This window comes from Brassica napus, chromosome C6 (genome assembly GCF_020379485.1).
Source record: "Brassica napus cultivar Da-Ae chromosome C6, Da-Ae, whole genome shotgun sequence".
NCBI classification, from domain to species: Eukaryota; Viridiplantae; Streptophyta; class Magnoliopsida; order Brassicales; family Brassicaceae; genus Brassica; species Brassica napus.
Window position 1 is genome coordinate 4,016,611 of NC_063449.1, and position 14,207 is coordinate 4,030,817.

Below are 14,207 nucleotides of genomic sequence, written 5' to 3' on the forward strand. Positions count from 1 at the left end.
ACTAACTGACGATATACACTGCATAATTTAAGAAAACCCAGTCCAAGGAGAAACCCATTTTCAGAAGAAGGCTCTCCTCTAAGGGCTATTCCACTCTATCATAAGCTTTACTCATATTCGTCTCAATGATCAAAATTTATCTTGGCAAGATCTGTTAGTCCGCAACCCATGGAACATTTTCTGAGCAATAAGAACATTATCTGAAATATGTCTTCCCAAAACAAAGGCAGATTAAGTCTGCCAAATGAGATTAGGTAATAATCTTTTCATCCTCTGACATAACACCTTTGAAATAATTTTATAACCCACATTTCATAGACTGATGGGTCTCAGTTCCCTTCATTTCACTTGGTCTAACCGTTTTTGGAGTAAGAAAGATATTCGCCAAATTTTGTCTGCCATCAAGAACCCCCGAGCTGAGAAAATTGTTAACCATATTTACGACATCATATCTAATAATTGGCCACAATTATTGATAAAAAAAACCCTGTCATCCCATCCGGTTCTGGAGTTTTTTTCTAGATGCATCATAATTTTTTTGGCTCTTACCTCCTCCTTTGATGCCCTAGCCATCAATTTAGCATTTTGGGCCTCTGATACCAAAGTGGGAACTTCCTCTAGGAAACCATCAAACTCTGACGGAGAGGATGATTAACAGAGATCAGTAAAACATCTAACTGCAACTCCTTCAACATCTGCTTCTGTATTAATCCAGTCCCCCTCCTCATTGTATAATCCAATATTTCTATTTTGAATCTGTCGTTGCTTCGTCAACACATGATAGAATTTTGTATTCAATCTCCACATGTATGACATTTAGTCCAGCTCTTCTGTTCCCAGAATTTTTCCTCATCAAGGTATGCTTCTTTCAGCATATGAGAAACCTCTAGTACTTCCCCATGTGACCTAGTAAGATCATTCTGAATTTCCTCAAGCCTTATGCAAAGTATTTATGTTTTCCTTTCCATACGGAGGGTTTGCCTTTCTCCATACTGAAATTTCATGCCTACAACTATGAATCTTATCAGCAATTTCCAAGTTTACCCGTCCACTCTGGGCTCTCCAACCTCGTGAGATAGTCTATATAAGTCTTTCTTCTCCAGTCCATCTTTTATCAAACCGAAATTGTGCTCGAGTCTTGAGAATTTTATCGTCAAGTGACGCCACAATTGGTCTATGATCTGAGCCAACCATTCCAAAGTATTCCACATGTGAACAAGGGAATACATTATGCTAATCATTGTTACCCAGTGCTCGGTCTAGACGACACTTAACAACTTGTCCCTTTCTCCTTCCACTACAAGAAAAAGTGTTACCGAAGCTGGGAAACTCCATCAAACTGCAATTATCTATCATATTGTTGAAGGCTAAAAAGTGTATGCGTGACAAAGAAGACCTTTTTGTTTTTCATGATTCCCAGTAATTTCATTTAAATCTCCAATGATAAAGAAGACCTTTTTGTTTTTCATGATTCCCAGTAATTTCATTTAAATCTCCAATGATAAACCACAGATCATTCTGAGAAATACCTATTTTTATTAACCTCTCCATACATGCTCCCTTAGACTCGGATTGGGTTTCCCATATACGAAGGATATAAATATTTCTTTCCTTTGTACTCTCTCTCCACATCTGGTATTCGATTGTTGGAAGAGATACCATTAACCTTTTACGATGAATCATAAAATAGAGCAAGACCTCCACTCCCACCTTGAGGATCTACCGTATGAAGATGATTATATCCAAAACGAAACTGAAAAGACCGAACAAATTCAAATTTTTGTTTCGTTTCAGAAAGAAAAAGAAACACGGGTTTATGTTTAGAACATATTTCCCGAGATAACTAATAGTCCACTTACTTCCAAGAGCCTGAAAATTCCAACTCAAGATTTTCATTAACCTAACAGACTGAATATATTTATAGATTCTCCAGAATGAAAAGAAAAATCTGTATCAGATTATGGGACCAACCATACCAAAATAAACCGAAGTACAAACCAAAGGAACCATATTAGAAAACCACTAACATAAGGATACACTACCAATCAATCCAGTAGAACCGAAACAAACTGATAAAACTTGCGAGAGACAAGTCCACACCTGCTCACTCTTCACATTAGAATGAATAAAGCTAAATCTATTATAGACCAAAACTTCTGTTATGATCACAAACACCATAGAACCCGTACATAGTAAATAAAAAGCCAAAATATATGAAAATCGTCAACAAATATAAACCAATATGAAGATGTATATTCTATATCAGTTTCTGATGTACTAAAGGAGGTAGTACATGCGTGTGTCATGAAGATGGGCTTAGTTGAAGTTCGTGTTGTGTGATGTTCGTGGGCTTTTTAAGCTTGGAGAAGAAACAATATATCTATTAGGAAATTTACATTAAGTGTAAAGGATATTACTTGAAGACGAAAAGGCAAGAGAGTTATTCCTTAAGAGAAAAATGAAAGTTGCTTAAGTTGCTTTTGGAAAAACTTGGGGAGCAAGTTCTGGTTATGTATACATGGAGGACGTGAATGTATGAAGAGAGTGGTCTCTGCAAAATGAAGAAAACCGAGAGATCTTTGTTTTTTCCTTGTGTGATCAAGCCTTTGGTGTCATTGCTCTGCATTAGGTGCTGAAGTAGTTGTTGAAGTACTTCCGAGTGTTGGAAGATTGAAGCCTAGACTCAGGGGGAGTTTAGCTCGGGATCAGGGTGATTCTGATAAATAAAAGTCTAGACTCTAGGTTAAGTTTTAGCTTAGGATTGGGGTAATCCTAAAGGATTCTTGTAATTGTAAAGATTGGTGTAAGACTTTCTTGTTCTAGTGAATTCGAAAAGAGAAAAACTTGTGTCTTCTTTATTTCTGCATTTTACTCTGACCTCACTGCACTTACAATTGGTATCAGAGTAGGTCACCTAAGTTACTGGTGTGATCTTGAAGGGTGAGGATAGAAACTGGTTCAGGAAGAAGGACAAAGTTTTTGATGGCGGCATATCAAGAGGGAACATCTATGACAAAACATCCACGTCTTGATTCATCCAATTATGGATATTGGAAGGTCCGTATGCAAGCTTTTATCAGTGGTCTTGATGAGGATTGTTGGAGTTTTATTGAAGCTGGTTGGAGTCATCCCGTGACGCTTGAAGTTCTTAAACCAAGAGATCAGTGGACTGCTGCAGAGATGAAGGCTTCAAGTTGCAACTCTAAGGCCAAGACTGCGATCTACAATGCTATTGATGCAAGTTACTTCAAGTTGATTTCTCAATGTGCTTCAGCTCGGAAGGCATGAAAGACATTAGAGAACATGTTTGAAGATACTACAAGTGTCAAACGTACCAAGTTGGATATGTTAGCATCAAGATTTGAGAATCTGAGGATAGATGAAGAGGAAATTGTGGCTCAGTTTAGTGCTAAGTTGTGTGACATTTCGAATGAATGTTTTGCACTTAGAGAGCAGTACAATGACAAGAAGCTAGTGAAGAAGCTGAAGAGATCGTTGCCATCCAGGTTTGAGTCAAAGATCTCTATTGTAGAAGAAGCTCACAATTTGGATGAGATGGCTTTTGATGAGTTTGTTGGGATTCTTCAAGCTTTTGAGCTGAGCAAATCATATGGAGAGAAGGAGAAAAAGAAAGAAGATCCACATGGAATTGCTTTCAAGGGTTCAACTTCTGAAGATCATATGTCGATGCTGTCAAGAAACTTTGCTAGCTATTTGAAGCAAAGAGAAGACAAGATAAAGAGTGGAAGAATAAGTGATTTGGGAAGATCATCATCAAAGGTACAATGCTTTGAGTGCAATGGATTTGGGCATGTTCGGAAGGAGTGTGAAAATTTACTGAAGCAAAAGAAGATAGACGACAAGAATGATTCTGATACTGATTCAAATGATGGTGAAAAGCTAAAGAACTTTGTGGCGTTCACAACTTTTGTATCTGGTGTTAAGACAAAATATGCGACAGGATCTGCGGCGGCGTCTGTGTCAGGGTCTTCAGGTGGATGTGATGATGATGCTGAAAGTGAAGATGATGATGATGGAAGATTTGATCTTGCTGGGAATTATAAAAAATTGTATGAGCATTGGCTCAAGCTGGTTGAGGAGAACTCAGATTTGGTTAAGGAGAAAGCCAAGCTAGAAACTCAAGTTGCTGAAGCACTTAAGTATGAATCAGAGAAAGAAGAAGAAGCACAACAGGCCGGTGATCAACTTGCAGAGACTCATAAAGGTTTGAGAATGCTGAATAATGAGACAAATCAGCTAGATCATCTTCTCAGTATTGGTCAAAGTGATAGATGCGGCCTTGGATATCAAGGAGAATGTTCTAAAGCTGAAGGTGCTTTTGTATCAGCAGGAAAAACTAAAGATTTAGCTACGTTTGATACAAAGCCAGAGGTTATGAGGTTTGCTGGGAATGCAACAAATGGAAAGACTGCAGCGAAACCTGCAAATGATGTGAAGAATGTGGCTATTACACGTACTGCTACGAGTACTGCTACGGCAACTGCTACGGCGACTGCTCCGGCAACTGCGCCATAGAGAGTTTCTGGATTGAAGAGTGCATCTCAACGAAAGTTTCGGCCTGTTTGTCATCACTGTGGTATTGTTGGACACATTAGGTCAAATTGTTTCAAGTTATTGAGGGAGAAGAACTAGATGGAGCAAGCTTATAGTAGGAAGTATCACGGCCCTATATAGCGCTGAGATTTAAAACCGAACCGGAATTTCCGGACTGAACCGAAACGGAATTTGGTCATTTTGGTTTCATTTCGGTTATCAAGACAAAACCGATCGACAAAAATCTCAAATGTTTTCGGTTAACGGTTCGGTTTGACGAACCGAACGGTTAACCTAAACAAAAACTCTAAAGCTATTATAGTGTTTTCTCCTCCGATAAAGAAGACTCCTTTCCTTTGCAACATTTGGATCCAAACTTTCACCTCATAAACCCAGCAAAATGATTTCTCTGCGTATTTCCTCCGCCGCTGTAGTTGACGATGCGTGTCTTATTGTCTCGTAATAATTTAGGTTTTCACATGCGTAACCAAAAGAAGGCCTATCCACTAGACATTTGGGCTATGTTGTTTCAAAAATTAGAAATGGCCCATGTTTTATATATTTTTATAGTCCAATTATAATAACAATTCAAGTGGTAAGGTCCAAATGTTTTAATTTAAATGTAAAATATCACACTTATGTCACGTGCTTCTTCTCAAAATTTCATGGCTAATATTTCCTGTTTCTTCTAGCCGCCATTAACTACTCTGCATCTACATGAAAGTTTTGCGTCGTCTGCAAGTCTTTAGAACCAATACCAAGCTTCATTCAATTTACCTTACCGAACTATCCGAACCGAAAAACCGACTGCCGAACCGAACCGATTTTTTCCTCAGCTTTCTCTCACACCGAAATCCCTGAGGAACCGAAGTAACCGAACCATTGTCCCGAACCGAAGTAACCGAACCAATTGTCCCGAAGTAACCGAAGTCGCAAGCCTAGTCCTATATGTTATTCTTGTGGAGGTTTAGGGCATATACGACACGATTGTTTCAAATCTGTTCAAGGAGCTAATCATGGAGAATTTGGACTCAGGAATTCGTGGTCTAGGAGATTTGATCACTATGGAGATGGTGGAATGAGATTTCCTCCTCACTTTGGAGGATATGGATCTTCATATTAATTTTTGACCATGATGTGACTTATAAGGGGAGATTGAAGACGCGTTTTTCTATCCAGAGGTGATGAGTTCAAATGCATAGTCAAAAAATTGGAGATTGAATATGTATATTCTGTATCAGTTCGTGAAGTTTTACTGTACATGCGTGTGTCATGAAGATGATCTTAGTTGAAGTTTGTGTTGTGTGATGTCTGTGGGAAGATTGAAGCCTAGACTCAGGGGGAGTTTAGCTTGGGATCAGGGTGATTCTGATAAATAAAAGTCTAGACTCTAGGGTGAATTTTAGCTTATGATTGAGGTAATCTTAAATGATTCTTGTAATAGAAAATATTGATGTAAGATTTTCTTGTTCTAGTGAATTCGAAAAGAGAAAAACTTGTATCTTCTTTATTTCTGCATTTTACTCTGACCTCACTGCACTTACACGATATAGCAAAGCCGCTTTTCCTGTATCCTTAAAAAACCATGTAAGGAAATCAAAACAAACTACAAACTGCTCCCCCATATCATACCAATTGCAGCGCTGCATCTTCCTAGGATCCCCATTATTCTCTGGTGCTAGAAAAATATGCGTGAGCCTCATTCCCTGAAAGCAACAACGGTCACATACATTTCACCCGCCCCACAAGCACCTCATGATAACCAAATGAGAAACCTGTTGACCATATAATCTCCACCGTAGACCTTATGCAGACACCAAATAACATCATAATAACTCCTTATGCTTCGTACCAAATTTAAGCAGCTTCTCCTGCCTGTAATATGAGTATACAGGGGCAAATGGTAATAAAAACCAGAGCCAACACCAGACTGGGACCAAAAAGAAACGATCTTATTAGACTCTTTAAACCAAGGAAACACCAGATAGGAAGAAATACCAGACCCTGGAAACATCGGGGATTACAACACAATAAATTTTAAAACCTCTAGGACCCGACTCAATTCTACGGGGTTTCATAGATGAATCCAACATTATTCAAAGATTAAGAAAAACAGAACACAGGCCTGCAAACCAGAACACCTTACTCTGAAGAATCGTTTGTCTCCCAACCTTGCTGACGCCTTTGACATAAGCTTCTTACGGGGTGAGATGAGACTCTGAACTAGGCGCTTTTTGGAATTTCCTCCTATGGCATAGCGTTATTGATCAATAATGAACAGTTTGTAATATTGTTTTTACTTTTACTTCTAGTTTATTATGGTCAACACTAACAGTTTCATAATATCTAAACTTTTTCTGTGTAATATGACTATTTGGAATATAGTATTTAGACTAACTAAGGAAAAAGCTCTTTTACAAAAATTTTTTAAGGAAAATTGATGCATATATGTGTTTGAAATATTTCCAAATATCTTATTATTTATTTTATTCACTATTTTAAATTTAGTAATTATTTTTATTGTTTTAGGGTTTTATGGTTTTCTTATATATAATTTTTATAGCTTTAAGATTGTATTCAGTTTATGATTTGATAAATAAAATTGAGAGCTTTCTCTTTATTTCTTGTTTTCGGCTAGAACATCAGTATTCTCAACGAATTTAAAAAAGCATTGATCTTAGGTATTCAAAAACTAAATAAGATCTTTGTGTTATCATAGCTTCCGTACATCATGTTCAGCTAGAACTTTGATTTCTTAATCAAGGTTCGATTCTGTTTCCCCAATTCCCATGTTGCTGGGATGATATTATACTACAGATGGATATCCCTTAGTTCCGCAGAAGATTTGTACTGGTCCGATACAATATATGATCGCTATGGTGAAGATATTACTATTGTCGGTCCAATCGACTATGTATTCAAAAAGGATGTATTCAAGACCATGCATGCGTAGGTGAGAGATTTCAGGGATACTATCAAATGTGGAACATTGAGATCTAATAGTGAAGAAAACGATAGGACTAAGGTTGAGAATTGTGTGGCTGCTCATTGATCAATGCATTAACAAGTTAAGAGATATATGACTTATTGAATTTGGAAAAGTTCAGCAATGTTATTATTGCAGAATTATTGAAGATAAATAATTCAAAGATGTATCACGTGTGGGGTCAACAATAAGAGAAGACAATACAAAAAAAAATATCTACACAAGAACAAGATTCGAAGGCAAATCTTCTTTGACTCGGAGAATAATGCAGAGAAGTATTTGAAATATTTCCAAATATTTTATTGATTATTTTAAATTTATATAATTATTTTGATTGTTTTAGGATTTTATGGTTTTATTTATATATAGTTTTTTTAGTTTTAAGTTTGTATTCAATTTATGATTTAATTAATAAAATTGAGAATTTTTTCTTCATTATTTGTTTTCGGCTAGAACATTGGTGTTCTCAACGAATTTAAAAAAACATTGATAAAAAAATTCAAGTCTAAGTATAAATTTTTGTTCCAAAAAGTTCAAAAAGTTTAAGCATAAATTTAATTAAAAATAAAATAGTTAAAATTTAGTCCAACACATCAAAATATACCTTATAACTAAAATAATATAAGGCAAAATAAGGAGAAACCAAAGCAAAATAGTAATATATTAGAAACTGAAGAATTTAAAATACTGCATTCAACTACAATCGTTCTCGAATAATTTTTATACGTGGTGATAGGACATTTGATACCATAAACATTTTTTTTGAATGAATTTTAAATTATATTCATCAAAAGTCTTTTTTACATCAAGTGCTATAGAGATTTAGAGTTCATCTTCTCTATTCCTTTTCCCAACATTAACGAAAACCAAACCATACACCCAAAGCTCCCCCATATCTCTTGTCTCCTGACTTAGACAAAAGGGATAAACGATTTCTGATGCTTTTGTCTATTTGCTTCGCCAGAATTACTGCAGTTCTTGGGTTATCTCCATGTCTACGTCGATTTCGCTCGAACCAGACCGTATAAAGAGCACACTGGAAAGAGTATCTGAAACAGAATGTAGAGATTGGTTCCATACCACTGTCCACGATCATATTCGTAATGAATGACCAATTGTCTGAGTATCTTCTCTTCATAATCCCTTTCACCAGTTTCTCCCAGATCATGGTTGAATAAGAACATTTGAAAAACAAATGATCTCTTGTCTCCACTTCAACACTACATAAAACACAAGTTGGGTTTGTCCCTCTGTTCCAAGTAGCTACTCTGTCTAAGGTTGATAGTTTATTTAGCATCGCCAGCCATATCATAAAGGAGAATTTAGGGGTACAGTGAGAGAACCATATCCCCTTATCCCAATCTACTTCAGTTCTTTCTTGGCGGCAGAGAAGCCAAGTCTCGTGATTAGAGAATCTCTTCTTGAAACCCGACCTCCTGCGCCATAGATCAGTATCCTGCATATTCTCACGCCGGCTATTTGTGTAGATCATAATTTGTTTCTCAACCTCTTGCAGGATAACAGTACGATGGCGCCGTCTTGGACGCTGCCTAGTAAATGCTTCTGCAACATTCGACTCTCGAGGAATGCCCAAATCAATGATGCCCCGATCACCAAGCAGTTCCGACATCTGCCCCATGTCTGTCCATTGATCAAACCATAAGGAAGTGTTTCTACCATTACCAATATCCTTCATGTGAAATGTTTTAGCAATGTCTCTCAACTTTAGAATTTTCTTCCACATCCAAGATCCCTGTTGAGTTTTCCCGCTAATTTCCCAAAAGCTCTTCTTCTTAGTGAGATTCATGCGGATCCACTGTCCCCACAGTGAAGTCTTCTCAGATAACAACCTCCATATAATTTTTAGACCATGAGTCATGTTCACCTCCTTGAGAGGTCTGACGCCTAGACCTCCCTCGCTCTTGAGAGTACAAACATCCTTCCAAGCCACCTTTTCTCCTGAGCTTTTTAAATCTGGACCCGACCAGAGGAAAGCTGCACATATTTGCTCAATTTATTTTATGCATTGGCTGGGAAGACGGTATGCTGAAGCCCAAAAATTTGCAATGCTCATAAGTACTAATTTTATCAGCAGCAGTCTTCCTGCATACGATAAGCGGCGAGTAGTCCATGAACTTATACGTGTCCTGACCTTTTAAGTTAGAGGTAGATAGTCTTGGGAAGTCATGCCTTTTGTCATAAGGGGTAGCCCGAGATAACTAACAGGAAGTTTTCCCTCAGCAAATGGAAAGTTTTGTAGAATAGCAGTCCTCATCTCCTCAGAAACTCCAGCCATATATACTTTAGATTTTACCAAGCTGATATGAAGCCCCGACCAGTGAGAAAATTCATCAAAGACTGCCATTACTCCTTCCACTGAATCTTTAGAACCTTCCACAAACACCATTAGATCATCTGCGAAACACAGGTGAGTGAGAGATAGGCTCGCACACTGTGGATGGTAGTTGAATTTCTGAGTTACTGCCGCACGATCAATCTTGAGCGAGAGTACATTCATACAAATAAAAAATAGGTATGGTGACAAGGAACAGCCTTGCCGCAACCACCTACCACTCTGAAAATATCCAGCAAGCTCTCCATTTACTTGAACCGAGAAGGATGGAGTGGTGATACAAAGACGTATCCAGTGAATATAGGAGGTTGGAAAACCCATCGCAGTTAGAGTAGCAATGACAAAAGACCATTGCACTGAGTCAAAAGCTTTAGATATGTCAATTTTCATTGCACACCTTGGGAAGACAGTTTCTTTGTGGTAATTTTTCACCAGTTCAGTAGCAAGCAAAACATTCTCCTTGAGCAATCTACCTTGTACAAACGCTGACTGGTTGGCCGCAATAATCCTAGGAAGGATAGCTTTGAGGCAATTTGCTATTATCTTTGAGACCACCTTGTAGAGAACGTTGCAACAAGCGATGGGGCGATAGTCTTTCATCTCTTTCGCCTCAGTTGTCTTAGGAACCAAAGCCAATATTGTGGAGTTGACTCCCTTTGGCAAAAAATATTTCATGAATACTGACTGTATAGCAAGAATGAAATCCTCACCAACAACTGGCCATGCTAACTTGAAGAATTCTGCAGGATAACCATCAGGACCAGGCGATTTATTAGAAGCCATAGCATAAAGAATGTTTTTGATTTCCTCAGCTGAAACATCTTTCTCCAATGCGAGCCTATCCTCATCTGTACAGCGAAAATCACTAAGCATCTCCAGCTCCTCCACTGTAACCCCTGAATAATCTTCCGGAATGTGATTCAGAAAATTGGAGAAAAAACTCACTGCTTCTGCTTTGATGTCCTCTTGAGTGGAAACCACAGAGCCATCATCTCTCTTGATTTCTCTGATCATATTTGTAGCTTTCCGAGCTAGAATAGCATTGTGGAAGGTTTTATTATTTTGGTCACCAATCTCAAGCCAATGGAGTTTTGCTTTCTGTTTAAGATGATCTTCCTCAAGATCAGCCACACGAATCCATCTGTCATATGCCTCAGACTCAGCTAGCATTCTCTCCTCCGTCGGATCATTAAGAGTTTCTTGTTTTTTTCACACAACAAGCTTCTGGCCTCAGCAGCTCGTTTAGTGAGGTTCCCTAAGCTCTCTCTACCCAGATTCCTAAGAAGAGGTTTCAGGGCTTTGAGTTTTTTTGAGAACCTAAACATCGCAGAAGTCGAATGGAATAACTTGTCAGTCGAGTCCCAGTAATCCTTCAGAAGTGGTAAAAAGCCAGGAAGCTTACCCATGGCGCCAACAAATTTGAAAGCTCTAACTACTTTGTCCAACTGTTGCAGCAGTTGGATTCTGCAACGAGTGTGATCAGACCATCCGCCAGACTCGTAAACAGAGTACGCTTGTGTAAACCTTCTCAAAGAAACATTGTTAAATAGTACTCTATCGAGTTTCTTGCATATCAATCCTTCGTTACGCTTGTTGCACCATGTAAACAAAGGCCCATGATAACCAAGATCTAACAGAGAGCAGTGTTGTGCCACTCTCTGAAAGTCTCTCATACCCGGAGGAATAGATGGATCAATATGGAAATCCGAATGTTACTCCCCTTCCAGAATTTCATTAAAATCACCCATGATCAACCATGCCTTATCACAGAACATGTTGGAATCCTGATGCGTACGCAGATCCTCCCATAATATCTTCCTTTCCTCTACACAATTGCTAGCGTACACAAAAAAACAAAAAAATTCCTCCTCGCAATTCTCTAACTTGACAGAGCAAGTGATGACTTGGTCGGTTTTGAAAACCGGAGTCATTCTTACTGAATCCTTCCAAATTACCCAGATCCTTCCTCGTGGATTATATTCATAATTAGTCAATGAAGACCAATTATTGAAAACTGTTTTTAATATTCTCTCTGACTTTACTTCCTTCACCCTCGTCTCTAGTATACACCCAAACTGAAAGTTCATTTTTGTCACCCAATCTTTTACAATGGAATGCTTTAACGTTTTGTTGAATCCCCGGACATTCCAAAAGAAACTCGACATTTAAAAATTTCGGCGGGAGGATCTAGTACTCATAGCGACTGGATTACTATCCAACGCCACTTGTGCCGAAATCCCTTGAGAACCCTTATTCTTCTTCTTTTTGTACTTCTGAGGTGTTTGATCCAACGAGCAACCCACCTCTGAAACTGTAGTATTCAAACTAGTATCCTCCTCTATTTCTCTTTCAGTAGAACTACAGTCACCATCTTCACGCTGGTCATTACTACCCTCCCTCAAATCATTCTTATCCTCCTCCTCATTATGGATGATGCGGCCATCAAACCAGTAGCTGAACTGGAGGTCAACCCAAAGCCCTACTCAACCAGCCAAGGCGCCAACCAGGACATACATGCACTAAACCTTCCAAATCTTACAAACCAGGAGGGTTTAAATTCTACACTCAAGAAGGAGTCCAGGTCAATTGGAATCGGGCCAAAATATTCTCAGAGCAAGAAGTTATGAATTTTACAAGTCAGAGGTCTCTCAGCCCGTCCATCTGCGAGTACCCGACTTTAGAAGAAGATTCAAGCCCAATGAAGAAGCGGCCTGAAGCAAAGCCCATCATAGCAGTCAAGAGGAGTTTATCAAATTTCCAGAAAGCCCAAGATCAGGAGAAATGGTTACGTAATTATGAAGTTATGATCCAATCTCCAAAACCGGTCAAACCAGTTTTACAATTGCCTCAATTGGAAGCTAACCGGTTCAATCAGCTTCAAACCAGACATTGGCGACCAGGAGATCATTTCAACCAATCAGGAGATATTCTAGGCGTCCAGAAGGAGTTCTAAAAGTTCATACCATGCACCAGCAACCATTGGATCAGGAGAATCCTTATTTACTCAAACCTGCCTTATTTGGAGCAAACTGACATTAATGTTCAACAGCTCTTTTCTTTTCAGATCAGGCACGACATCAGTACCTATCAAGCACCCAGGATGATCCCAAGGAAGCTCTCTTATCCCCTCAAACCGTCCAGGTTCAAGAAGAATCAAGTTTCTCACTTGGAGCCAAAATCCCATAAAAGGCTCCAACGACAAAGGTCCTTAGGATTTGTATAAAATATCGGTCTTTAGGATTCAAAGAGAGATTCCTTGTTGTTCTATTGATTTTGTGAGTCTAGTTTGTTTGTGCAAATCAAACAAGCTCAGTACACAGGTTGAGAGAGTCAATCACATCGTTTCCATCATCCATCAGATTGAGAGATTCAATCAAACATTCATCCGCAAATCCACTTCAATCCATCTTTTGATCAAGCTGAGAGTGATACACATCCAGCTGCTTGATTCCGCCATATCTATCCTTTACCTTTGTTTATTTATCTTAGTTTATTCTTCATAACATTCGTATCTCATTCATCTTTCATTTGTTTCAGGTCTTACAATCGATTTCAGACCATATCGACCAACCGGTCACATCTTTGGTTGATCCGATTTGAACCTCCAACAACCATTTGGGCGACCCAGCTTCCAGCCTGTAACAATGGAGAATGGCAAATTTTGAAGCTGTAGAAAAACTTTTAACTGACTCATGCCTCTCTGAACGAGAAGGAGAGCGGCCAGTCTAAGATGGAGAAACATTTAACTAGCTTCCTGAATCACGGTCCTCCTTCTCCCGTCCCTCTGTCTCATCATTTTTGGAAACTTCTTCAACTTCATTGTTACCCAAACCACTCTGAATCTGGTTACTGGAATCCTTTCCAAGGTTTTCCCCCGATGGTGATTTCTCAAAAGCCTGACTCCCAACTATCTCTCCATCCTCCAATTGATGAGTCTCTCCTGCCTCCATATTCGGAGACTCCCCTGGATTAATTTTTGGAACCTGATCCTGAGCCCCTGATTCTTCCTTATTCTGTTTTGCTAGAATGCAAACTTTCTTGGTGTGACCCCATTTGTCACAAACTTTACAACCCTGGTAGCCATGGAAAGAAGAAATCCACTGTGAAATCCTTCCCACCCTTAGAGAACTTGATAGACTTTGGCAACTCCTTAGATACATCAGCATTAATGAATACCTTTGCAACCTTGAAATTCGAGCAAGCAGCAGTTTCTGGGTGGAGACGAACAGGGAACCCTGCCGCACTCGAGATGAAGCTCAACCCTTCCCATGAAAACATGTGTAAATGAACTTTAGTTAGATGCACCCACATTGG

At 38.8% G+C, this 14,207-nt stretch overlaps 1 protein-coding gene across 1 annotated transcript; it reads right to left on the reverse strand.

Moving 5' to 3' along the window:
• Nucleotides 1-8,396: 8,396 nt before the first annotated feature.
• Nucleotides 8,397-11,063, reverse strand: LOC125588282. Its single transcript, XM_048759558.1, has 4 exons — nt 10,112-11,063; nt 9,855-9,955; nt 9,621-9,759; nt 8,397-9,535 (listed from the first exon to the last, which is right to left on the reverse strand). The coding sequence occupies exons 1-4, from the start codon at nt 11,061-11,063 to the stop codon at nt 8,397-8,399; spliced, it is 2,331 nt and encodes a 776-aa protein (XP_048615515.1).
• Nucleotides 11,064-14,207: the final 3,144 nt, after the last annotated feature.